The sequence below is a fragment of the Mobula hypostoma genome, chromosome 5 (assembly GCF_963921235.1).
Source record: "Mobula hypostoma chromosome 5, sMobHyp1.1, whole genome shotgun sequence".
Lineage (NCBI taxonomy): Eukaryota > Metazoa > Chordata > Chondrichthyes > Myliobatiformes > Myliobatidae > Mobula > Mobula hypostoma.
Genome location: NC_086101.1, coordinates 88,827,103 through 88,854,810, shown reverse-complemented (window position 1 = coordinate 88,854,810; position 27,708 = coordinate 88,827,103). Strand labels below are relative to the sequence as shown.

Here is a 27,708-nt window from a genome sequence, read left to right as displayed (position 1 = left end):
CCACCAGATAAAATATTAAATCATAAATATTCTCTCAGGTGATTCTGCAAGATACAAATGTACTTCTTCAAGAAATGAAGTATTTTCTCTGGTGTTGTGGACAATATGTATCTCTCAATCGACATAATTAGACATACTATCCTGTTATTAACACTTCATTTCAGTAGACATTTAATATATGCATATTTGCTGCCACATTTCTTGCACAATGGTTGTAACAGCTAAGCTAATATCTAGAAAGATACAAAACAAGTTTGGATATCCTGGAAAGGCATGTTAAATGATAACCTTTCTTTCATTCATATGACTATAATTCCTTATGTGACATAGAATGAAGTTTGATACAGGCTTTTAGGAGGTGCTGCCAACTTGCATCAGCACAGAGACTTGAAGAATTGATCGTTCATTCCAACCTGCCTTCACTTTGGAACATAGATCCTCTGGACAGGGTAGATTCTCTTGAACCACTGTAATAGAATGTGATTCCAACACCATTGTTTTTTTTTCAGCAATAACAACTAAAGCTTCCAAAACAGCTTGATACATCTAAGTGAGTAAAATTAAAGCAAATGCATCTGAGTCATACCAGGAACACTTTTCGAATTGGTACATTCCTTAGAAACATTATTTAAGTCACTGCATTATGTTTAAATAAAAGAATGGTAGTAGTATAATTTAAATTTAAATGCTCTGACAACAATTCATCTTAATGCCATTTTTGTAAGGCAATTTAATAAGTTTTCAATCCATGCTTACTTCTTAATTTCGATTTGATTAAACCTAATGTGAACATTGTTGTTCAAAAAATAATTTCTATTTCATATAATGAGTAGTTACTAAACAAAAGCCTGACATTAACTGGTGTTTATTCCAACCAACAGGCGTTGGGAATGAATTATAAAATCGTGTATAAAATGTATGGTGTGCAGACTGAGAAGTACGTTGAGAAAATTTCAGCTTATTGATGGTATGAAGCTGGCAAGACTGTTGCCTCTGTCAATCAACAAGTTTTAAATGCACTCTATCATGCCTTTGCTTGTTATTAAGGTTCATTAAATAATCAGGCTCATTTGTGATCCACTGGTACAGTTATATTAATAATGCAATAATTCAACTTAAAAATGCAGACTGCATCTGTAGACGTAAATTCTGCCATTTTACTCAGTGGATGCTGAATTATATCTTAGCTAATTTCAAGAAAGTCATAATTACGGTAGCTGTGTGAAGATTAAAGCAGTCTTTGTTCAAGGTATGAAATCTGGGGTACTGTGCAGAAAGATTAAAGTCAGCAGTCTGTACGTAAGATTAGAATAGTATTGAAGTAACATTGTTAATAACGTATTCATAATGATTAGTTCACTGACATACCATAAAGTAAAACAAGTGAAGATAATGAATATATAAAATCAATCTGGTTTTAAATACTTTATTTGCATAATTTTTAAATAAATAACATTTATGAAAATAACCTTATCTTTAGAGAATGGCTGCATGCTATTTTTTGTACCAAACAGATAATTTAAAACACATTTACCTGAGATATGATAAACATATTGGCAAGTAAACTGACTCTTTTGCATAAAGACAAAAATTGTTGCATGATGCATAATCAATACAGAAATTGTTTTCATCTCAACAAAATTGTTTTATATTGATCATGAACATCAAACCAAATTAAACTGGAAACAATTCACTTCATCCACCAAAGTTGTTTGCATGTTCTTGTCAAAATAAAGTGATTATTGTTATTTTATCATTTGTTGCAATAAGCATTGGAGAAGAATGTAACCTGGCACTCATTATTCTCTCATTCAGTCAGTTTACCATTCAAGTATGTTGAGATAGACAACCAGCTTAAGCCTATAATACTATATCATAACATACATTGTTTGAAAAAAATGATTCTGCCTTTATGGGATGAGAGATTACAGCACAACATTCGATCTTGTTTCATTGAAGAAGCCAAGTTCAAAATTCATTAAAATTTTGATGAATAATGGATGCACACCTACTGAGGAATATGCAGGATAAGGCAGTCAACATTTACAATTAGCTAGTTGTTTTGCATCTCTCGGCAATATTGCCAAAGTGTGCAATTGAACCTTTTGGGGTCAACCCATTAAGCGATATCTATATGAATTTGTCCCAAGTTAATAATAACATTTAATCAATATGAAACCATCAATTATCATACTGTAGTAACATTATACACACCGTTAGAAGGAAACTTTTATTACATCACTAATTCTCAAAGCACTTTAGACCAGTTTAGCCATACAAAATGCACAGTGCTTAGAATTATTTTATAATAAAAAACAACTGTAGATAATAAAAAAGTAGGATTTTTTGGATTTGTAGCAAACATTCTTCTTTTAATATTAGTTCAGATTTATTTTCAAATGTTATTGAGGTAAGCAACACATTCGTCACAGACAGATATTTCCCCTGTTATTTTAACACTGAATGATGTTGTCAGCCATTGGCTCCTGGAAGCTGGTGATGATAGTTGTGAAGACCACACTGACAGAAAGCACAGGGTGCGTCTGCTTAAATTACATCATGTGACATTGGTCTGAGTCCCACAGCCTTCCCTTAGATTGAAGATGCTGAGGTTTAACATTTCTATTCCTAAAAATAGCTGCAATACCAGGTGCAACCTTGCTCATGGTGTTAGGTTTCATTGATAGAACACCCTGACTTGAAAACTCATATTGTAAACAGAAAGTGCGAATAGATATATCTCTTATAGACATATTAAAACATAAAACATTTCTTTTCAATAAATAATATACTGTATCATGTAAACCTATTAGTACAGTAAATTGTCTTTGTATTTTTCAGTCAGTGCAGTAGTAGTTGTGTATCTCATTTAGAGGGATGTCCTCATAAACATCAGACAGGGAGGTGCTTTTCTCCTTCTCTAAGCTGAAAATATATACACATGAAACAATTATATAAAGTAAGTTCTACTAAACAACAATTTCAATAATTGATATCTAAGGCAATTGCATCGCTGATTCTTTTGGTAGATATTCTTTCAATTCATCATCTTACATGAAAACTTAAATTTGTTTTAAAGTTTGCATCAATCAGAGAAGTGGGCTGTCAACTTCAAATATTTTCAATAATTAGATTACATGAAAGTAATGCCGATAGGATGTTCATAAGTTTGTTTTAAAAGTTGTAAAATAATTAATAATATGTATGTTGATAAATCTCACCATTTTTCTCTGATTGCTAAGACAGAAGGTGCATATAGGTCTGGGAGCTGCAGTATTTATGTCGTTATTGCTGCCTTGCCTGACAGCTCGATATTTTAAGCAGGGCTGCCCGTCCAGACAGTCCTCTCCCAGGAGGAGGACATTCGCCAGATGGGAAATATAACTGGAGGCCAAGCGTAGGGTCTCTATCTTCGATAGTTTGCGGTCTGCTGGCTCGGTTGGAATGAGATTCCTGAGAGCTGTGAATGCTGTGTTCACACTGTGGGTTCTGTCCCGCTCTCTTGCATTTGCTGCTTGCCGTTGCTTGGTTATGCCAGTTGAAAAGGTCTTCCTCTTCTTTTTTGCAGTGCCATCAATCTGACTGCTCTCACTCCCACTTTCAAGTTCCTCAATATCAGAAGCAATAATTTCTGGCTGGCAGGTTTGAACATTCCCTGTAGACTTCATTATGCATCTACTACAGGAAGAAGCTGTAAATTGTGCACAACCATTTCCTGTGATAGAAGTACCCAGTATTTCGACACAGAAAAGCTGACAACATCAGTGTCCATTTTATCCCCTGGCAGTTAGCAGGCCATTTTCTGAATGATTACTACAAATAGTCAGAACCATGTGGCTTCTCTATAAGGTAAGAAGGGTGGAGCTCTTACTCTTCAGAGTACTGACTACCTTCAAATTAAAGCTGTAGCAATGAGTTTAACCATTCCAAAATCACAAATAATTGATTCTACAAATGTGATTATTTTGGAAAAAAGACAATTGATGTTTAAGTAGTTAAGTCTCGGATACAGTATATTATATTAAAATATGCATCCTTGTGTTTACTTTCTGCTGCTAACATTTTTTCACCGCTGTTGCCCTCTAATAAATGCAGTGTTGTTCTAAGGGAAACACTGCACATATATAAAGGATGATTTCCACATGTGTAGTGCTCACTAATCGAATCAATATCATACACCTCATCACTGTGGAATGAGCTAACATAAAGTTGACTTAATGATCATAAGGCACAAAAGTAAGTTTCACAATATGATCGCATGATCTTGCACCAACGTCAAATTAAAACCTGCTATGAAGATTGTCTACAAGGTGGATGTAAGCAGTATTCAAATGCCACATCAAAATAAAGCAGATGCCAGAAATTTGAAAAATGAAGTCTTTATTTTAGCATTCAAATACCGTGAGATATAATAGTTCATATTAATAAAATGTCAATCAGCCTGTGCAATACAAGGGGCTCTTCATCTGGATGTATCTATCAGATACATCGCTGTGGTAGGATGTTCAGAATTCACCTTTCAGTTGTTTAATGATGTATTATTATTATAGATTACAATAAGTTGCAGTATCCTGAACATTAACAATTTTATTTAGAGCTTTTCTTAAATTGTGAAGAAGCACGGAGGAACATCTGGAATAACTTCTGAAATGCCTGCTTCGCTGCCGCTGCTACTGCGCGATCGAGAATCTCTGGAGGGAAGGGTCCAACTCCTCGGCCTTGCCTATCACCTGTTGCCGGGGCTGGGGTCGAAGCGCTCGGCAGAGATGGTGCTGGCTGCATCGGTGTCAGGGAGATGGTCGGAGGCTCGGAGTTTTCAGACAGACTCGGAGTCGGACTGTGGTCAGATGCTTCCGGGATGCTGCATCGGCAAGTTTGTGGCGCTGGAGATTTACTGTCTGCGTGAGATGATGGGACTTTCGAGAGACTCTGTGACTTTATCGTGCCCATAGTCTGTTCTTATCACATTACTGTATTGCTTTGCACTGTTGTAACTATATGTTATAATTATGTTGTTTTTGTCAGTTTTTCAGTCTTGGTTTGTCATGTGGCTCTGTGATATCATTCTGGAAAAATATTGTATCATTTCTTAATGTATGCATTACTAAATGACAATAAAAGAGGACTGCATGTCCTCATAATCTACAAACTTTGTAATCTAGCCTAATCTACTTGTTTCCAATTTAAAAATGAAATGAAGCAAATGAAAATTAAAGTAGGATGCTTATGATTATGAGTACTATATGATTAAGAATGGTTTCCTTGGCCTGACCAATGCAGGCAAATTCACATAGTCATCTTAAATAGCAGTCTCTATATACCACACATTATGCAATCACTGAATGTCACATTCTGATATTCAACATCTTAATTTATTTACGAACAGTACGGCTTAAACAAAAGTTATATTATATTGAGGATGAGGAGAAAGGAATAAGTTGGATGCAAGAAAGAAATATGTCCACTGACAAGACAAAAAACTTTTACATATACATAATTATTCTTCAGAGAATGGTAGTGAGTGACCTTTGTCATTTCTGCTGATGAAGGTACTTTGGGTAGGATGTTCTAGATCTTAAACCCGGGTACAATAAAGGACAGAAGCCATTAATGAGCAGCAGTAGAATGTGAATGGGTTTGCAGTGAATTATATCCAGATTCATGAAAACGTATACACAGACTCCCCATTGATTTTATTCAAAAGGAAAGCTATTGTATATGTTTTAACAGAATTTTTTGTATTCTCTTTGCAGAATGTCCATTAAGTGGTGAAGAAAACCTCTATCATTCATAGCTTTGAATTGAATTGAATTGACTTTATTTCTTACATCCTTCACATACATGAAGAGTAAAATCTTTACGTTACATCTCCGTCTGAATGTGCAATGTGAAAATTATGGTAATTTGCAATAAATAGTACGTACAGTAAGATATACAACAGAATAGTAAATATAGCTTAGAAATACAATTGTGTCAGCATGGGCCTGGTGGAAGAAGCTGTCCTGGAGCCTGTCGATCCTGGCTTTTATGCTGCGGTATTGTTTCCTGGATGGTAGCAGCTGGTACAGTTTGTGGTTGTGGTGGCTCGGGTCTCTAATGATCCTTTAGGCCTTTTTTTACGCACCTGTCACTGTAATTGTCCTGAATAGTGGGAAATTCACATCCACAGATGCTCTGGGTTGTCTGCACCACTCTCGGCAAAGTCCTGTGATTGAGGGAAATACAATTCCCATACCAGACAATGATACAGCCAGCCAGGATGCTCTCAGTTGTGCCCCTGTAAGAAAATGAACCCAGGTTGCGGGCACTGTAATAGTTTTACACTAACTGCGCCGTCCCGGTATAAATCTTGGAGTGGCACAGCAGCGTAACTGTTCAGTTTGGATGGAGCATTGAAAGGAGACAAGACAGGGATATGAGTTGAGCACAAAGCTTGTGGAGAGGGGGCATTGTAGACTGGTTGCAACTTCCTTCCAGTTCCTACTTTTTTTATAATCTTGTCCAAATGTCTTTTAATCATTGTAATTGTACTTACTTCCACCATCTCATCTGGAGTCTGTTGCATTTACACACCACACTCTCTGTGGGAAAACTTGCCTCTCAGATTCTCTTTAAGGTAAGAAAACAAAGATTCAAGCTTCTCGCTCTTATTTCAGAACGGAAGATGAAGAATGAAACCCATCTTATGTCATAGGGGGATGTTCATTGCAGACCCAAATGCAGGACACAGACACTGAAGTACAAGGAACAGGACTAGGTTTGTCAAGAAAGCAAGGGAAGTAGGGAAGAAATGATGCTGGACATTGACACAGGCCCTGGGCAAGACTAAGATACAGGGCCTGGGCTAGAACTTGACTAGGAAAGCAGGACCAGGACAAGGAACTTGGAACTAGGAGACTGGGCTTGGACTCCGAGCCAGAGACTGGACAAGGACCCAGAATCTGGGTCTTGACTCGGGCTCAGACCCTGGAAATAGGCGAGGACATGATGAGGCTTGGGTTCTTCGAGGCTTGGGTATGGACTCCGAGCCTGAGACTGGGCAAAGACCCAGAACCTGGGTCTTGACTCGGGTTCGGACTCCAGAACTAGGCGAAGACATGACGTGGCTACAGGACTGGACGAGGCTTGGATTCTTCAAGGCTTTCCTGGGCAGGATGAGGTACTCCTGCACAGGACGAGGCCCATGGACAGAATGAGAACCTGAAGCCTTGACTTGGTCTTGGAAGACCAGGAAAACACAGAGACTTAGTCTTGACAGAACAGGAACACAGAGCCGAGACTCCTCTTTAGGAACAGGACTTGGGGCCGGGGCTCTACACAGAGCCAGGACCCCTCCTAGGGAGAAGGACGTAAGGCCGGGACTCGTACACAGTACACAGAGAGACGGTTCCCAACACTAGGTAGCGACAAACAGCCGGACCTACCTAGCGAAGGCGTGAACACAGAGATGGTTCCCAACACAAGGTAGCGGCAAACAGCTGGACCTACCTAGCGAAGGGGTGGACACAGAGGCAGTTCCCAACACAACGTAGCGGCAAGCAGCTGGACCTACCTAGCAAAGGCATGGACACAGAGACAGTTCCCAACTCAAGGTAGCGGCAAACGGTTGGACCTACCATAGCGAAGGCGTGGACACAGAGAGACAGTTCCTTATCTAGACACAGCAAGGCTCCAGTCTTGCTCCAGCGGTAGAACTTGACAGCGATACAGGCAAGGACACAGGCGAGGTTGCAAGCAAGTCTTCAGGCCGAGGCTTCAGGCAGAGGTTGCAGGCAAGGCTTCAGGCAAAGGCTTCAGGGGGAGGGGGAGGGGGAGGGGGAAGGGGAAGGGGAAGGGGAAGGGGAAGGGGAAGGGGAAGGGGAAGGGGAAGGGGAAGGGAAGGGGAAGGGGAAGGGAAGGGAAGGGAATAGTCCAGCAAATGAAGCTGAACCCAGGAGCTATTTATGTAGCCAACCCAAAATGAGAATCAGGTGCCTCAATTAGGGCACCCAACAGAACAATGGAAAACCGGGAAACCTGGAATAAGGAACGATGGACCGGACCATGAACTGGAATATGGACTTCACGGACCAGACCATGATATCTTGACTCACTGACAAGAGTTCCTTCAGCATTTTGTATGTGTTGCTCTGGATTTTCAGCATTTGCAGAATCTCTTGTGCCTCCTGGTTTAGACCCCTCCACCTGGGAAAAAGACTGTGGTTATGTATAGGCTTTCTGTTTGCTCACATCAACTTCTAAAGGTGTTGCAGTAACATGATTCCAGCAGATATAGGAAAGGAGGCCATTCATCTCTTTTCCTATCCACCTTTGAATAAGCTCATGACTGCATGGTAACTGCCTAAGCTTGGTGCTGGTATCTCTTAATATAACAGGCTGACAAATCATTTGATTTTTGATCTGAGCTTTTGAAATGAGCTCCAGTTTAAGGCCAGTTCCACACTTCCACGGCAACTATTTTATGGTAGTTTGATCGTCCTACCAGATGAACTATAATGACCTGTTTGCTAACCACTTCTCTCAGAGTGCTTTGTGGAGTAAGGTCAATGTGGATTTAAGAAACATAGAACATAGAGCAGTACAGCACAGGAAAAGGTCCTTTGGCCCAAAATGTTGTGCTGAACCAGCTAAAAAGTAAGTTAAAAAAAACAAAAACTAATCCCTCCTATCTGCACAATGTCCATATTTCGCCATCTTTCTCATATTCATGTGCCAATCTAAATGCCTCTTAAAAACCTCTAATGTCTTTGCCTCTACCACCATACCAGGTAGCACATTCCAGGCAACCACCACTCTGAGTAAAAAACTTAGCCCTCTCAGCCTCGTTGAACCTACCCCCTCTTCAATGCAAGCCATCAGGTATGATATTTCTATCATGAGAAAAAGATACCCCGTCTAATCTATGCCTCTCATAATCTTATAAACCTTTGTCAGATCTCCCCTCAGACTCTGCCACTCCACAGAAAACAACCCAAGTTTATCCAGGCTCTCATGATAGCACATGCCCTCGACATCAGGTAGCATTCTGGCAAACCTCCTCTGCACCCTCTCCAAAGCCTCAATATCTTTCCTATAGTGGGGTGACCATACGTGTATGCAATACTCCAGACACAGACTAACCAGAGTTTATTAAATTTGCAATATAACCTTCTCAATTTTGAACTCAAAGACTCGATAAATAAAAGCAAACATTCCATAAGCCTCTTAACCACCCTATTGACCTTGTAGTCTCTATCAAGGAGCTATGAATTTGGATTCCAAGGTCTCTTACTCAGCAACACTGTTACACTGTTAAGGGTCTCACCTGTCACTACCTCTCGCCTTCCCTATAGTTCCACAGTTTCTAGAAGGATCACCAGGATTCTGAAGAAATACCAGACTAATACCATCTACAAACCCATAAGGAAGCTCAAATCACAGCTTATGTGGGTCATAGATGACTTGGGACTCTGGTCGGCTGGCATTTACTGGATTCCCTGTGAATGCTGAGCAGTTCATATCTGACAGATGAGACACACCTCAAGGAGCACAGGAGGTGTATCCATTTGGGTTACTTGGAGAAATTCATGGCAGCAGAACATTACATTCGCATTGGCCATAGGGTTGAAGATGCAAAGTTAGTCATCAAAACGTTGGTTACAATCAATACCTGTTCCCGGCTGGAAGCCATAGAAGAGTTTATTTGTCATTTATACTAAAAAGCACTAGTCTTTTTTTCAGTGTACTGTCTCCTTGCATTTTCCCTACTAAAGTACAGCAACTCATATTGATCTGGATTAAACTCCATCTGCCATTCCACTGCCCATATATACAACTGATCTATATTGCACTGTATTCTTTGCCAGTCTTCTACATTATCCACCACTCCACCAATCTTGGTATCATATGCAAATGTACAAACCCACCCATCTACATTTTCATCCAGGTCATTTATATACATCGAAAAGAGCAGAGGTCCTAGCAGAGATCTTTGTGGAACACCATTAATTCCAGACCTCCAGCTCAAGTGAGTCCCTTTGTCTCCTATGCACAAGCCAGTTCTGAATCCAAACACCCAATTCACCACAAACCCCATCATCCTAACCTTCTGGATGAGCCTCCCATGAGGGACCTTGTCAAACTTCTTACTAAAATCCATGTAGACAACATCCACTGCTCTACCTTCATCAATCTCTCTCGACACCTTGTTGAAAACTCAGTCAAGTTGGTAAGACATGACTTGCCCTGCACAAAGCCTTGCTGGCTGCCCCTAACTAGGTTATGGGTGTCACAACCACGTATTCAGCAGTGCAGTAGATAAGGCAATTGCGCTCGTGAATATGCATGTGTCAGCTAATTATTATTTCATTGTGATAGTATTTAACTCCATTCATTCCATCGCAGTTTTTGTTGAGACTTGGACACAACAACGCTTCACTGCCTGTTTGCATTCTGCCTTGCCTGAGAAATTGGACTGTCGAGTCAACTGACTCTGAAGACTAGCAGTATTTGTTTTATTCTTAGTTGTTCTTTTCAGCCGCAGTGTAGGTTTTGTTTTCCATTTGAGGATTTTAGTTAACGGCCCTGTTTGGCCTAGCATTTATTGTTTTCTTTTCTCTTTAACATTGTTCGTATTAAAGTCTGTGAACTATCGACCTGCTTCAGTGTCTCTCACTCTGCACTTGGGCCATGTCTGCACCAGGTGACAATGGGTTTCTAAATGCTCATATATGCTATCCCTAAGAATATTCTCCAGCAATTTCCTGACATCCGATGTGAGACTCACTGGTCTATAGTTCCCAGGATTTTCCTTTGTTCCCTTCTTAAATTGAGGTACAACATTAGCTACTCACTGGTCCTCTGGGACCACACCTGTGCCAAGAGAGGACATGAAGATGCTCATCAAGGCCCCAGCAATCTTGACACTTTTTAAGGGTGTTATCTACCTTAATACTCATTAGGAGACACGACACTTCCTCCTCCTTGACCTCTAAATGCCCTAACTTATTTCTGTACTCAGCACTGATCTCATTTACTAAGCTCTCCTAATCTATAGAATTGAGGCAAGCAGTGAAGAAAAAGGATGTTAATTCACAGGTGACAAAGATGCTCCAAGGTGAAATGTCCAAAGGAAAAGAAGGTTCCTAACTGCCTATATCTCCCTTTAAGTGCTTTCCCAAGCTATAGCACATGCAACAACATATCACATTGGCCTGTCCACCTGATTCTATTTTTCTATTGATCTTTTTCTTTGGTTATTTCCCCTTGGAGCCACTTTATCACCTGTGCATTATCATTCTTTTTCTTCACTGCCCACCTCAATTCCATTACAATTTTCTCAACAAGATGACCTCACGTTCCTCCTTTTCCTTTGTCTTTGCAATCCAATATTTTACTTTAGACTTGCTCTCCTGTTTCCTGCCTCCCTTTCTCTCCTTAGTATTCAAATGCTCCCAGATCCATGTTAATTATCAAATCTGAAACCTCTCCAATCCCAATGTAATAAAAAGATTGTCTTCTTCCCTCTGTACTTCATCAATGACAGCCCCTTTCCATTTGCAACACCACTTCTATGCACTGTCACTTACTGAGCATATACACACTCCAAAATTTTAAATTTACTTCCTCTGCTTGTCATTCACTGATAATTTACTCAGTCACTTCTTCGTGTCTGTTTTTGATGCTCTGCTCACAAAGAATGAGAGCATTCATTCAACTTTCTCCATAATATTCCTCCATTCCAATTTTTCACTAAGGCAAATCTCCCCATTGTAGCCCATCTAAGGATTACCTATTATCTCTGTTTCTAAATACTGTACTTTTGTTTTATTTCATTGAGTTTCTGACAAATCTGTCTAATTTTTGTTAGAAAGGAGAAGAAAAGGTTTCATGTTTCCACATAAAACAATAGCCCAAGGTAAAATGAAATCACAAGGCTGAAGCACAGGGAAAACTATTCAGCTCATTAAGAACATCCTAGCACTTTGGTATACAGTATCTATTCAATTAATCTCACTCTCTTGCTTTCTCTTCAAAGTCCTGTATTTTTATTTTCACTGCAGTTATTTATTCAGTTCCTTTTTGAATGTTGTAATGAATCTGTTTCCGCCATCCCTTTGGAGATAGCACCTCAGCCTGCAGTGTCAAAAGTAGAATTTATTCGTAAGTTACCTTACCTCCTGTGCAGACCATATCACATCCAAGTCTTCTATTTACTGACACTTTGCCATTGAAAGATTTCTTTTTACTTAAAACTATTCAAGATCTGATCACTTCCACCAATTTTCCTGTTCAATCATTTTGCTTTAAGAAAATTACTCTAAGCTTTTCCAGTGCCTTTTCACAGCAAATTTTAGTTCTCTTTTACATCCTTTTGAAAGGACCAGCATCTTTTATAAAATATGATGCACACAGGTGTACACATTTCTCCAACCCAACCACACAGCCTCAGAATAGAGGGGCATCCTTTTTGAATGGAGACGATGAGGAATTTCTTTAACCACAGTGGTGAATCTGTGGAATTTGTTGCCACAGGCAGTTATGGAGGCCAAGTCAATGGGTATATTTAAGACAGAGGTTGATCAGTCTTTCATTGGTCAGGGCATGAAGGGATATGGGGAAAAGGCAGGAGACTGGGGCTGAGAGGGAAAATGGATCAGCCATGATGAAATGGTGGAGGAGACTCAATGGGAAAATGGCCTAATTCTGCTCCTGTCTCTTATGCTCTAACCAGTGATTTTAAATGCTTGCAATCACAATCAAAATGAATAATATCACGGTCCATGTATTAGATCTTTGGCCACACAGCCTGCTATAGCCCTCTTGAGCCTCACCTCGGCCTGCCATATTTAAAGGTTCATTTACTTTGATCTCCAATGCTCTCCAATTCTTTTATTCCTTTTAAAATTGTATCTATTAATTTATGTTACATTTTCATGTTCTAATATCTCAATGTTAAATTTTATCTGCCCCTTTATCAGTCCTTTCCAAGCTTTCCTGAAGTCAATGAGTATCTTCCTCATTATCTATGACATCCTTTATTCATATGCCATCTGACAGCTTTGAAGTTATGCCCTGTGTACTCATGTCCCAGTTACTGACTTGCATCGAAGGAAGTATGTGGACAAGCAAGAAAGTGAGTGCATTCAATAAGCAAGTTGTTGCCAATAAGCTCCAAGGGAAGGACTCTGTCCCTTTCCAGAAATTAGATCCAACCCATCCCCTTCTACTAACACCCTCCTCTGCCTGGTAGGACTGGTTCTTACTATAGACATCTTCACTTTTTGACTCTTCTCACTTTCTCCAAATCAAAGGTTAGCCATAGGAAATTACACTGGCACTAATTATGGCTATCCCTTTATTGACTATATCGAGGAGTCTATGCTCCAAAGCAACTCTGGCACCAGTTTCCAATCTTTCCTCCTGTTCATTAATGACCGGATTGGTGCTCCCTCTCACAACTTCATAGAACTCGTCAGTTCCATCAAATTTACTACCAACTTCCACCCTGCCTTCAAATTCACTTCGACTATTTCCTCTCTCACCTTTCTCGATGTCTTTTGAAATTTCTTTTGAAGTTTGTTATATCAAAAAAAGAACTAATGACGTATGTAAAATTAAACTAAGGTCCAGTCTCTAAGTTTAGACTGCTCTGAAGGTGCTGTTTGTACAAGTGTTCTATGTGAATAACAAAGTCCCCACTATTTTATTTCCACTGCTTTCTACCACCATTGTTCATTGCACATGCCAAAATCCCTCAGATTTTCTTGTTTTTTTTTGCAGCAGTGCATTGTGCTATGGGTGCAAGAGCCATCCAAAGTGGGCAGTATTTGCATGCATAAACATAAGAGATTCAGCAGATGCTACACACACAGATGCTGGGGTTTTTGTTGATTGTCAGGACTTCCACAACTAGATCTTGTTCAGACTTTGGTGATTATAGAATTCGTGCAAGCTGGCCTTATTTCCTTGCTTCCTCCCATTGCTATATTCCTGTCTCATTCACCCTCTACATTTCTAGAAAATTCAATCTATTAACGTGGAATCATAGAAATATTAAGCATAGAAATGTAGCTTTCTGTAGTCATGTAGAAACGTAGCCATCCATGCTGACCATGATCTCCATCTTTGCCAATCGTATTAGCCCACATTAAGTCTGTATCTTTCCATATCTTTCCTACCTAAGGATCAGTCCAAATATTTCTTAAACCATTAATTGTATCTGCCCCTCCACTACATCCACTGTCAGCTCTTTATTAGTTAAAGAGATTACTGTGCCAAGCACATTCATATTGTGGTTTCTTTCCAAATAGACTGTCTGAAACTTTTAATACACATTGTTAAAGCTCAGAAAGCAGTTAGTTACAAAACTCAATCTTTAAATTGGTGAAACAACGTTAAAATAGCAATTGAAGTCCACAAACCAATATCATAAAACAGACATATGCTGTACTCATAGCCTTGTAATATTTTTCCCTTTCAATTATTTACCCAGTTCTCTTTTGAATGTTACAATTAAATCTTTTTTTTTTGCTGGATTTTTGTTTATTATTGGGTCTTTCTGCAAATCACTTTCATTCACCTTCCTCTGTCTCTGCTCTGCCCAGATTGTAAATTATTTTAACTGCATCCAGCAGATCACCTCTCAACCACCTCTGTCTCAAGGAGACCATCTTGATTTCTATAGCATATTCATGTAACTGAATTTGCTCATACTGGAATCATATGAGTAAATTCCTTCTCATTCCCTCCATAATTTGCAAATCTTTCCTAAAATGTAGACAAACCAAAATCTTAAAATTACAGAATAAAAGAGTACTACAACATAGGAATGAGCCATTTGAGAGATCACATTCATGTTAACCTCTTTGCCATCTACTCTAATCCTATTTGCTTGCACTAGGTCCATATTCTTCTGTGCCCTGCCAATTTAAGTATCTGTCTAAATATCTTTTAAACATGGTGATTATCTGATTCCACCTCCTCCTCTGACATCAAGTTCCAGATGTCATGCACTCTGTATGTAAAACTCTCTGTGAATCTCCTCTGCACTCTTTCTAATGCAACTAGACCACACCTATAGTGTGGCAATCAGAAATGCAAAGTATTCAAAGTGTGATCTAACAGGTGTTTCGTAAAGTTGTAACAACTTCTAAGTTCTTTGTCACCACCTATGAAGTCAAGCATGCCATATATTTTCATTATCACCCTACCTACCCAACTATGCAAGCTCCCTCTGTTCCCCAATATTCAATCAATGGCCTACTATTTACTTTAGATATTCTATCCTTACTTGACTACCTAAATTGCATCACCTCACACTGATTGAGATTAAAGTTAATTAGCCAAATCTGTGCCTAATTTTCCATTCAGATTTGATTTGCCACCCATTATAAGGTTACATTTTGTCTCCTCATTATTCCTACAAAAATGTAACGCTTTTCATTTTTAGGCCTTAATTTCCATCTGACACTTGATCACCTGTCCGTTATCTCTTGAAGTTTCATCCTTCCTTCATGTGCTGTACAATGTTTTGGTGAATTTTTAAAATCCGTCACCTCCTCCACTGAAAAAAAAAACAAATCTGTGATCAAAGCTAGGACCATCCCATGGAGTATCATTTCATGTACACTGCAATTAACAAACATTCATCATTGTTTTATATTTCTGCAATAGTCATCATCATCATCATTATGCTCTCCGTCGTATGATGTGGATGATCAAGGTCTATTGACCATGATTGCTCTTGGCAAGTTTTTCAACAAAAGTGGTTTGCCATTGCCTTCTTCTGGACAGTGTCTTTACAAGATGGGTGAGGCCATTCAATATGAATACTCTTCAGGGATTGTCTGCCTGGCGTCAGTGGTCGCACAACCAGATAACTAGAAGTTGTGATATTCACCAGCTGCTCATGTGACCATCCACCACCCGCTCCCATGGCTTCACGAGACCCTAGATCTGGTGGGGGGGGGGGCGATGCTAAGAAGATGCTACATCTTGGTCAAGGGTGACCTACAGGCTCGTGGAGGGAAGGAGTGACTTATACTTCCTTGGGTAAAGACGTACCTCCACCCCACCACCCACTAATAGCTGGAATAATAGCTTTTCTAATATAAAACTGTGAAATGATTCCCTCCATGCAGTCCAATGTATAATCTGTAATAAATTATTTTATTCAATGATAAACATAATGGAAAACCCACACAGCAATTGGACTTCTAAGGAAAGGTCAGAGAACACTTAAAGCAAGCTTATGAATGAGCAATGCAGGTGTATTTATTAATCATACTTGCCTGCATTAATCCAGTTGCTACCAATACACCCTGTTTGGCCCATGTTAAAAATATCTGTCTAGATTTAAAACACATATAGATGATAAAGGATTACTTCATCTTGAGTATTGTAAAGTTGTCCGGTCGGGGTCTCTTTAAATTTACTTTGTTTATGTTACGATCCGGACCGTTGACTCCCTGTTTCCTTTTGGTTCCCTGTTTTCCCGTGTCCCTCGGCCTTGGTGATTAGAGGCAATTTACTCTTGGCTGAACCAGTAGTTTATAGTCTCCGGCTTTCAGCTGTTCGGGGGGGGGAGTGTGTCTTCAAATTCACCAAAGGTACGGCGTGCCAATGTCATCTGGCCGGAGCAAGCCTTGTCTCTGCCTGAAGCGAGTTCCGGTAATTCGCCTTTCCTCACTGGAGCAAACCTTTCAAGTTACCTCGCCAAAGCGAGCCTGCAAAGTTTCCTCACTGAGGTCAGTTAACCCGCCGGAGGAAATCAGGAACCGCTGCCTACTGTTCCCGGGCCAAGCCGAGAGCTCGCCACTATCTGGCGATATCCAAGTTCCGAGTCAAGTCCTGGCCCTGGTGGCATCCAAGTTCCGAGTCAAGTCCTGGCCCTGGTGGTCTGTGATTCCTGTCCTACCCCACTGTCTGAATCCCTTCTCCGCCCCTCTCGTCTCTAGCCCTTGTCTGCAGCCCTCGCCTGCACTCCAGTCTAGTTCTATCGCTGGAGCTAGATAGGCACTGTCTGGTGTTCATTCGTGTTGGTCTTGTCTTGTCCTCGCCTCCGTGGGGTAAGTCAGGCCGTCTTGCCGTTACCCTGGGGGGGGGGGTCATGAGTCCCGACCCTATGTCCTGTACCCAAGGAGGGGTCCCAGCTCTGTGTTCTGTGTATGTGTCCATGGTTCCATGTACCTGCTCCCCCGAGACTGAGGCTCTGTTTTTCCATGATCCTCCTCTTTCTAGCCCACGTCATGTCCATGCCTGGTTCTGGGGTCCGAGCCCGGGTCACAACCCAGGTACTGGGTCCTTGCCCAGTCTCTGGCTCGGAGTCCATACCGTAGCCTCTTCATGTCACCACTAGTTCTGGGATCCAATTCTGAGTCCCAGCCCAGTCGTAGTCCTGAGTCCTTGTCCAGGTCGCTATTCCTGCTTCTGCTTTGCTCTCCTGGTATCAAACAATAAACTCAATGTAATTAACCTCACAAGATGTGTCTTGCATTTGGGTCCACCCTTGCTCCCAATGCCCCACCATTGTGACAGTTGTAGCACCTTGCCAAGTCTTTTAATGTACAATACGTATAAAAAGTAATCACCCCCACTTTGAAAGTTCTCATGTTTTATTGTTTTACAACATTGAATCACAGTGAATTTAATTTGGCTTTGTTGACACTGATCAACGGATAAAGACTCTTCGGTGTTGAAATGAAAACAGATCTCTACAAAGTGATCTAAATTAATTACAAATATAAAACACAAAATCATTGATTGCATAAGTATTCACACCTCACCTTTAACTTGACACACCAAATTGACACTGGTGCAGCCAAATAGTTTTAGAAGTCACATACAGTGGCATGCAAAAGTTTGGGAACCCCTGGTCAAAATTCCTGTTACTGTGAATAGATAAGCAAGTAAAAGATGACCTGGTTCCCAAAAGGTATGAAGTAAAAGATGACATATTTCTTCAATATTTTAAGCAAAATTACTTTTTTTTATTTCTATCTTTTACAGTTTCAAGATAACAAAAAAGGAAAAAAGCCTGAAGCAAAAGTTTGTGCACCCTGTATGGTCTGTATTTAGTAACACCCCTTTTGGCAAATATCAAAGCTTGTAAATGCTTTCTGTAGCCAGCTAAGAGTCTTTCAATTCTTGTTTGGGGGATTTTTGCTCATTCTTCTTGCAAAAGGCTTCTAGTTCTGTGAGATTCTTTGGCCGTCTTGCATGCACTGCTCTTTTGAGGTCTATCCACAGATTTTCGATGATGTTTAGGTCAGGGGACTGTGAGGGCCATGGCAAAACTTTTAGTTTGCGCCTCTTGAGGTAGTCCATTGTGAATTTTGAGGTGTGTTTAGGATCATTATCCTGTTGTAGAAGCCATCCTCTTTTCATCTTCGGCTTTTTTACAGATGATGTGATGTTTGTTTCTAGAATTTGTTGGTATTTAATTGAATTCATTCTTCCCTCTACCACTGAAATGTTCCCCGTGCCACTGGTTGCAACACAAGCCCAAAGCATGATCGATCCACCCCCATGCTTAACAGTTGGAGAGGGGTTATTTTCATGAAATTCTGCAACCTATTTTCCTCCAAACATACCTTTGCTCATTGCAGCCAAAAAGTTCTATTTTAACTTCATCAGTCCACAGGACTTGTTTCCAAAATGCATCAGGCTTGTTTAGATGTTCCTTTGCAATCTTCTGATGCTGAATTTTGTGGTGAGAACGCAGGAAAGGTTTTCTTCTGATGACTCTTCCATGAAGGTCATATTTGTGCAGGTGTCGCTGCACAGTAGAACAGTGCACCACCACTTCAGAGTCTGCTAAATTTTCCTGAAGGTCTTTTGCAGTCAAACACGGATTTTGATTTGCCTTTCTAGAAATCCTAGGAGCAGTTCTCTTGGCAAGTTTTCTTGGTCTTCCAGACATCAACTTGACCTCCACCATTCCTGTTAATAGCCATTTCTTAATTACATTACAAGCTGAGGAAACGGCTACCTGAAAATGCTTTGTTATCTTCTTATAGCCTTCTCCTGCTTTGTGGGCATCACTTATTTTAGTTTTCAGTGTGCTAGGCAGCTGCTTAGTGGAGCCCATGGCTGTTGATTGTTGGGACAAGGTTTGAGGAGTCAGGCTGTTTATAAACCTTTGAAATTTGCATCACTTGGCCTTTCCTAACAATGACTGTGAACAAGCCATAGCCTTAACAAGGTAATTAAGGTCTGAGAACCTGGTAAAAGTTATCTGAGAGCTCAAATTTCTTGGGGTGACTAAACTTTTACATGGTGATCCTTTCCTTCTTTTCCTCTAGAATTGTACAAAACAAAAAATAATACACCAATCTTGCTTAAAAATTTGAAAAGAATGTTTCATCTTCAACTGCATGACTTTTGGAGATCAGTTCATCTTCTACTCACTTAACTATTCACAGTACAGAAATTTTGACCAGGGGTGCCCAAATCTTTGCATGCCACTGTAATTAGTTAAATGGAGATTTATTTTCGAAGATCTGTGTGCAGTCAAAGTGTTTCAATTGATTGTTTAAAAATACACCCATATCTGGAAAGTCCAACTGCTGGTGAGTCAGTATCCTGGCAAAAACTACACTATGAAAACAAAAGAACGCTCCACGCAATTCCACAGAAGATTATTGAAAAGCACAAGTCAGGAGATGGATACAATAAAATTTCCAAGTTTCCAACTGAATATCCTTTGGAATACAATTAAGTCAACCATCAAGAAATGGAAAGAATATGCACAGCTGTAAATCTGCCTAGGGCAGGCTGTCTTCAAAAACTAAATGACAGTGCAAGATAGGGACCAGTGAGAAAGGCCACCAAGAGACCTATGACAACTTTGGAGCAGTTACGAGCTTCAGTGGCTGAAATGGGAGACGCTGTGCACAGAACTGTTGCCCAGATGCTTCACCAGTTGCAGCTTTATTGGAGAGTGGGAAAGAGAAAGCCACTTGTCACACCACACTATCAGGTGTGAGTAAGCGTACCTGATGAGGGTCATCAGTTGGAAAAAAAAAGATGGGAAGCCATAACAGCACATTAATGCAAGGGGTTTTATTTAGTGCTGGGTGAAAAGACAGCAAAAGCTGCCCAGAAGTTGTAAAGATAAAAAGTCTTTACAAATAGACACATGTAAACAAACATGAGCATACAAAAATTTACAAATGTACAAAGGCTCTCTCCACAACACATCTTGTTAACTTGCCAATGTAACTATTCACCAGCTGTCAGGTCCAACCTACGCGCCTCTCCAGCAAAGCCAAACTGAGGGTTTAAATCTGCCTGCATAGGGTGTAGTGTGCCTGCTCCCACTGACTCAGGCATTATTTTAGGACTCCTCAAAGTGTCCCTTGGGTCTTTTGGGGCCATTCAGCTGTCCACAAACTGATGTAACAGTGTAGGTGAAAATAAATGAAACTGTTTGGAATGCCTGTGTCTAGAATCCTTATTATTATGAGATATAATCCAGTAGAGCATGTTAACTGAAGGGACTTGATCAGCCAAGCTAGCAATTGTTTTATATTTGGGGTGTGTAAATGGCAAACTGCAGAACAGGAGGGCAAAGTGTGTGAACTACTGGGGAAACTAGACCAGGGACAGAACAAGGTGAGTGACTAACCACGCAAAGGTGCAAGGTTAGCGGGAGAATAGCATTGCCAACCTAACCTGCCTCACCACTGTTGACAAAAAAGCTCACATGAAATCTTGGCTAGAGTTTCCCAGAAGGCATGTGGGATTCTCTGAAGTCAGCTGGAAGAGGGTTCCATACTTTATACTTTATAATTTATTGTCAGCAAACAATTAGTACTAGAACGTACAATCTTCACAGCGATATTTGATTCTGCGCTTCACACTCCCTGGATTACAAATATTAAGTATTAAAGATAGTTAAAATTAGTAAATATTAAAAATTTTAAATTATAAATAGAAAATAGAAAAATAGGAAGTAAGGTAGTGCAAAAAAACCGAGAGGCATGTCTGGATATTTGGAGGGTATGGCCCAGATCCAGGTCAGGATCCGTTCAGCAGCTTTATCACAGTTGGAAAGAAGCTGTTCCCAAATCTGGCCGTACAAGTCTTCAAGCTCCTGAGCTTTCTCCCGGAGGGAAGAGGGACGAAAAGTGTGTTGGCTGGGTGGGCCGTGTCCTTGATTATCCTGGCAGCACTGCTCTGACAGCGTGCGGTGTAAAGTGAGTCCATGGACGGAAGATTGGTTTGTGTGATGTGCTGCGCTGTGTTCACAATCTTCTGCAGCTTCTTTCAGTATTGGACAGGACAACTTCCATACCAGGTTGTGATGCACCCTAGAAGAATGCTTTCTACGGTGCATCTATAAAAATTAGTGAGGGTTTTAGGGGACAGGCCAAATTTCTTTAGTTTTCTCCGGAAGTAAAGGCGCTGGTGGGCCTTCTTGGCAGTGAGCTCTGCTTGGTTGGACCAAGTCAGGTCATTTGTGATATTGGCCCCGAGGAACTTAAAGCTTTTGACCTGTTCCACTTGCGCACCACCAATATAAATTGGGTTATGCGGTCCGCTACTCCTTCTGAAGTCAACAACAAATTCCTTCGTCTTGCTGACGTTGAGGGATAGGTTATTGTCTTCGCATCATGCCACCAGGTTCTTAATTTCCTCTCTGTACTCACACTCATCATTACCCGAGATACAGCCTACAATTGTTGTGTCATCAGCAAACTTATATATTGAGTTTGATGGAAACTTGGCTACGCAATCATGGGTGTACAGTGAGTACAGCAGGGAGCTTAGTATGCAGCCTTGTGGGGTACCGGTGCTCAGAGTGATTGTAGAGGAGAGTTTGTCCCCTATTTTTACAGCCTGGGTCCTGTCTGTGAGGAAGTTGAAGATCCAGCTGCAGATCTGAGTGCTAAGGCCCAGGTTCCAGAGCTTAGGAATCAGTTTATTTGGAGTGATAGTATTAAAGGCAGAGCTGTAGTCAATGAAAAGCAGCCTTATGTATGTGTCTTTATTCTCCAGGTGTTCTAAGGAGGAATGTAGGACCAGAGAGATGGCATCTGCTGTTGACTTGTTGCTCCGGTAGGCGAATTGCAAAGTGTCAGGGTTGACCGGTAGGCTGTGGTTGATGCGTGCCATAACCAATCTCTCGAAGCACTTCATAGCAATTGATGTCAGAGCCACAGGTCGATAGTCATTCAGGCATGCCACCTTGCTCTTCTTTGGCACTGGGATTATCGTTGCCTTCTTAAGACACAAGGGGATCTTAGACTGAAGCAAGGAGCAGTTGACGATGTCAGCAAACACTCCAGCTAGCTCACTTGCACAGGTCCGTCCCGGGACGCCATCTGGGCCCATCGCCTTCCTTGGATTTATCTTCAGGAAGGCCCTTCTAACGTCCTCCTTGGTGACGATGAATCTTCATGCCACCAGGTCTGGTTCATCCGGAGGGAGCGGGACGCTCCTCTTCTGTTTGAATCTTGCGTAGAATATGTTAAGTTCATCAGGAAGAGAAGCGCCACAGTTATTGATATTCCCAGCCTTTTCTTTATACCCAGTGATCTCATTTAGACCCTGCCATAGTCTACTGGCATCCCTCTGGTTAGCCTGGGCTTCCAACTTGGCTCGATATTGCCTCTTGGCGCCCTTAGTGGCTTTCTGGAGTTCACGCCTGCATTCCGTGTAGTGACTGGTATCCCCGGACCTAAAAGCCGCAGTTCTAGCCTTTAAAAGCGACTTGACCTCATAATTCATCCAAGGTTTCCGATTAGGGAAAACCCGGACTGTCTTGTGAGACACACAGTCCTCCATGCATTTCCAAATGAAGTCTGTGACAGCTGAGGCATACTCATCGAGGTTAGCTGCCCAGTCCTTGAATACTAACCAGTCCACCGATTCAAAGCAGTCACGGAGGACCTCATCCGTTTCCTCCGTCCAACGCGACACTACTGTCTGATGAAAGCAAAATTGACCTTTTTAGCCATCAGAATAAATGCTAGCACTGCACATCTCAAAACACACCATACCTACCATGAAGCCTGGTGGTGGCTGCATCATGCTGCGGGAATGCTTCACTGCAGCAGGCCCTGAAAGGCTTGTGAAGGTAGAGGAAAAATAAATGCAGAAAAATACAGGGAAATGCTGGAGGAAAACCTGATTTGTTTTCCAGCATGACAATGACCCATGCCATAAAGCCAAAGCTACACATTAATGGCATAAATACAATAAAGTTAATATCCTGGACTGGCCAAGTCAAGTCTGGACCTCAATCCAATTGAGTATTTATGACTGGGCTTGAAAAGGGCTGTTCACTCATGATCCCCATGCAATCTGACAGAACTTCAGCAGTTTTGTAAAAAAGAATGGGGAAAAATTGCAGTGTCCAAATGTGCGAAGCTGGTAGAGACCTATCCACACAGACTCAAGGCTGTAATTACTGCCAGTGATGCACCTACTAAATACTGACTTGAAGGGGGTGAATATTTATAATAATTTATTTTGTGTTTTATATTTGTAATTAATTTAGATCACTTTGTAGAGATCTGTTTCCACTTTGACACAAAAGATTATTTTTCTGTTGATCATTGCCAGCATCTCCTTTCTATTTACTTTGGCCAACTCCTCTCTCATACCAATGTAATTCCCTTTACTGCGCTGAAATACTGCTATGTCAGACTTTACCTTCTCCCTATCAAGTTCCAAGTTGAACTCAATCATATTGTGATAACTGCTTCCGGACAGTTCTTTTACATCAAGCTCCCTAATCTCCTCTGGTTTATTACATAACACCCAATCCAGTATAGCTGATCCCCTAGTAGGCTCAATGACAAACTGCTCTGAAAAGATATCTCTTAGGTATTCAACATACTCACTCTCTTGAGATCCATTACCAACCTGATCTTCCCAATTGACCTGCATGTTAAAGTCTCCCATGACAACCATAGTATTGCCCTTTTGAGTCACCTTTTCTATTTCCTGTTGTAACCTGTGGTCCTCCTCCCAGCCACTGTTAGGAGGCCTGTATATAACTGCCATCAACATCCTTTCACCCTTGCGGTTTCTTAACTCAACCCACAAGGATTCAACATCTTCCGATCCTATGTCACATTTTTCTACTGATTTGATGCTATTCTTTACCAGTAGAGCCACACCACCCCCTCTGCCTACCTTCCTATCCCTCCAATATAATGTGTAATCTTGGACATTCAGCTCCCAACTACAACCATCCTTTAGCCACAATTCAATGATGGCCACACATCAAACTTGGCAATCTATAGTATTGCAATAAGATTATCCACCTTATTTCTTATACTATGCGCATTTAGATACACCTTGAGTACTGCATTTGCTATCCTTTCTGATTCTGCATCTCTAATGATTTGGTACTCAGCCTGTCGGCTGCAACTAAGTCCTATCAGCTGCCTGCCCATCTGCCAGTCTGACTGCACACTATCTTTATTTTTTTACCATCTGTCCTATCCTGATTCCCTTCACTCTAGTTCCCATCCCCCTACCAAATTAGTTTAAACCCTCCCCAACAGCTCTAACAAACTTGCCCGCGAGAATATTGGTCCCCCTTGGGTTCAGGTGCAACCCATTATTTGTAAACAGGTCATACCTCCCCCAGAAGAAATCCCAGTGATCCAACAGCCTGAAGCCCTGCCCCCTGCACCAGCTTCTCAGCCACACATTAATCTGCCAAATCATCCTGTTTCTACCCTCACTGGCGCATGGCACAGGTAGCAATCCAAAAATTACTACCGAGGAAGTCCTGTTTCTCAGCTTCCTACCTAGCTCTCTAAATTCTCTTTTCAGGACCTCTTTGTTTTTCCTTCCTATGTCATTTGTACCAATATGTACCAGAACATCTGGCTGCTCTCTTTCCCTCTCCAAAATGTTGGGATGTGATCTGAGACAACCCTGACCCTGATTCCTGGGAGGCAGCATACCATTCGGGTGTCCCGTTCACATCCACAAAACCTCCTGTCTGTTCCCCTGACTATTGAGTCCCCTATCACTACCACTCCCCTCTTCTTCCTCTTTCCTTTCTGCACCACAGACCCATGCTAAGTGGCAGTAACCTGTTCTCCATGGCGTTCTTCTGGGAGGTTAACTCCTCAACAGTATCAAAACCTGTGTACTTATTATTGAGGGGAATAGCCATAGGGGTGCTTTGTGCTGTTTTCCTATTCACATTTCCATTTCTCCTAACTGTCACCATGTACTTGCCTCCTGCAACTTCTGCGTGACTACTTCCCTGGAACTCTGATTGATTATCTCCTCACTCTCTTGTACAAGCCGAAAGTCATAAAAGCTGCTCCAGATCCCTAAAATGGCCTTCAAGGAGTTGCTGCTGGATACCCTTCATGAAGATGTAGTTCCCTGGGTAACTCTGGGTCTCCCAGGACCCCAACATCCAGCATGAAGAGCACATAATGGTCATTTACGACACTAGGTACAGTAAGAGGGAAAAAGCTTACCCAGAGCCAATGCCTCCTTTGAGCCAAAGCCTGACACTCCTACATCACCTCTGACCTACACTCAACAATGGCCACACCGCCTGTCCCTTCTGTACTTTTAAACAAGTGTCACCGACCTGTGAGAACCTTGTCGCTGTGACCTGCTCCTGCAACTGTTTGGGCTGTCATTCCTGGCTGCCTCAGGCTCTAACCAGACTTAAAGACTGAACCAAATTTAAAGCATGAATATGTAACTACAATTTTCACTTCTACGACACCCCAACCCAAGCGACAGATTACCCATAATAAACGCGCAACACAAATTACAATGGTTAGACAGAAAATAGATACATGGTTCCTACAAATTTGAAGTAATAACACAAAAACATACTAAAATATATTCTTGCTCATCCATGCCCACTTTATTCCAAATATTGAAAAGGCTAATTATTAACTCCTTTTGGATGATGTGGGCAAGTGTTGTTGATGAATGTTGGCAGTCCCAAGGGACTACAAGAGGAGGAGGTGGTGGAGGAGAAAGAGGAGAAGGTTGAGGGTTGAGCAGCATTAAATAAGCTGCATCCACTCCTCTATATCTTTCTGTCCATTACTGAAATGTAAATAAGACTCTGTCCCTTCCATTCGTTTAATTAATGAATAATTCATGCTTTGAATGCTCACAATCCCATTTCTGAATTCCCTAGATCTTTTCATGTCTGCAAATGCATCACTGTTTGCTTTCCATATTTTCTTTGTAAGGTTTTCTATTTTTTTCCTACCTGAAATATTAAAGCCCCAAGACCACATTACATGTTATGTTTATAGTGCTACCATGAGGTACCTTGATGCAAGATGCCAGTGACTCATTGCAGGCTGTTCTCTGCAGATCTACCTGTCACCTTCGACTCTTTAAAATCTAAATTCTGTGCTACAACTGTAACACTTCAATCTGTATTTAGTTCTTGTTTTCCCTTGTACTACTTCAATGCACTGATGTGATGAAATAATCTATATGGATGGCATGCAAAACAAAACTTTCCACTGTACCTCAGTACATGTGACAATAATAAAAAAAATTACCAATTTTAACTTTCTTTTCAATGAGTGGACCATTCAACATGTCGAAGTTAATGAAGGGGAGTCTTGGTAGACTTATACTTACCCCAACACTGTTGCTTCTAGAACCTGCCTTCCTCTCATAATCTTGTCCTCTCCATCTGCATCCATAACAATGCAGCTCACTTTCTCCATCACATGTTGCTTATCTCAATATGGTGGAGATGTTTTCTTCTCTTCTCTAGTGCATGCTTGAATAGTAAATAAGGAGGCAAGTATTAATTATAAAAAGGAAAACAAAATTACACATGTTGGAAATCTGAAATTAAAAAAAAACATAAAATACTGGAATGCTCAGAATATGTTGGGAGTGGATCTTTTGTGAGAACTAGAAATGTCGCTTTGCACAGACACTGCCTGATTCACTAAATATTATTGGTAATTTCTGATTTCCTTTCAATTATAGTTGGTTTAGCAGAAAGGAAAGAAACCCACATTCAGTTGTTCATTTCTATTAGGAACATTTTCAGGTACTTCTCTGAGAACCAAGTATTTTTGTAAACTTGGATCCCTGACGCCGAATTCATCACAAAGGAGCATAAGAAACAGGAGCAGGAGTAGGCTATCCAGCCCACTGAGCTTGCTCCAACATTCAATGAGATCATCACTAAGCTGGTCATGGACTTGGCTCCACCAACTTGCCTTTTCCCTGTAACTATTAACTCCCCTGGCCTGCAAAAATCTATCTAACTGTCTTAAATATGTTTAATGAGGTAGTCTCTACTGCTTCTGTAGGCAAAAGATTTTACAGATTCACTATTCTCTGGGAGAAACAGTTTCTCCTATACTCTTCCAAAACTTATTCCCAAAAATCTTGAGACTATGTCCCCTAGTTCTAGTCTCCAACAGTGGAAATAACTTTCTTCTTCTATCCCTTTTTCTAGCCCTTTGATATTTTTATGTTTCTATAAGATCTCCTGCGTTTCTTCTGAATTCCAGTGAGTGTAGTCCTAGGTGACTCCATCTCTCCTCATAGGCTAAATCCCTCAGCTCTGGAATTATCCTGGTAAACCTCCAAAGCTTTCCTTATATCTTTCCTCAAGTAAGGAGACCAAAACTGCATGCAGTACTCCAGATATGACCTCACCTGTACCCTGTGCAGTTGCAGCATGACCTCCTGGGTCTTAAACTTAATCCCCCTAGCCATGAAGACCAGCTTTCCATTTGTTTTCTT

The 27,708-nt window shown here is 40.9% G+C and overlaps 1 protein-coding gene and 1 long non-coding RNA gene across 2 annotated transcripts; both read right to left on the bottom strand.

The window, feature by feature from the left end:
* Nucleotides 1–1,417: 1,417 nt before the first annotated feature.
* On the bottom strand, nucleotides 1,418–3,801 carry LOC134346231 (transcription factor 15-like). The gene is made up of 2 exons (XM_063047541.1): nucleotides 3,222–3,801; nucleotides 1,418–2,925 (listed from the first exon to the last, which is right to left on the bottom strand). Exons 1-2 carry the CDS (start codon nucleotides 3,666–3,668, stop codon nucleotides 2,893–2,895), a joined length of 480 nt encoding a protein of 159 aa, XP_062903611.1. The 5' UTR covers nucleotides 3,669–3,801; the 3' UTR covers nucleotides 1,418–2,892.
* Nucleotides 3,802–8,131: 4,330 nt separating this feature from the next.
* LOC134346230 (uncharacterized) lies at nucleotides 8,132–26,596 on the bottom strand. The gene is made up of 3 exons (XR_010017877.1): nucleotides 26,581–26,596; nucleotides 15,460–15,544; nucleotides 8,132–8,184 (listed from the first exon to the last, which is right to left on the bottom strand). It is a non-coding gene; the product is annotated as an uncharacterized LOC134346230 (long non-coding RNA).
* Nucleotides 26,597–27,708: the final 1,112 nt, after the last annotated feature.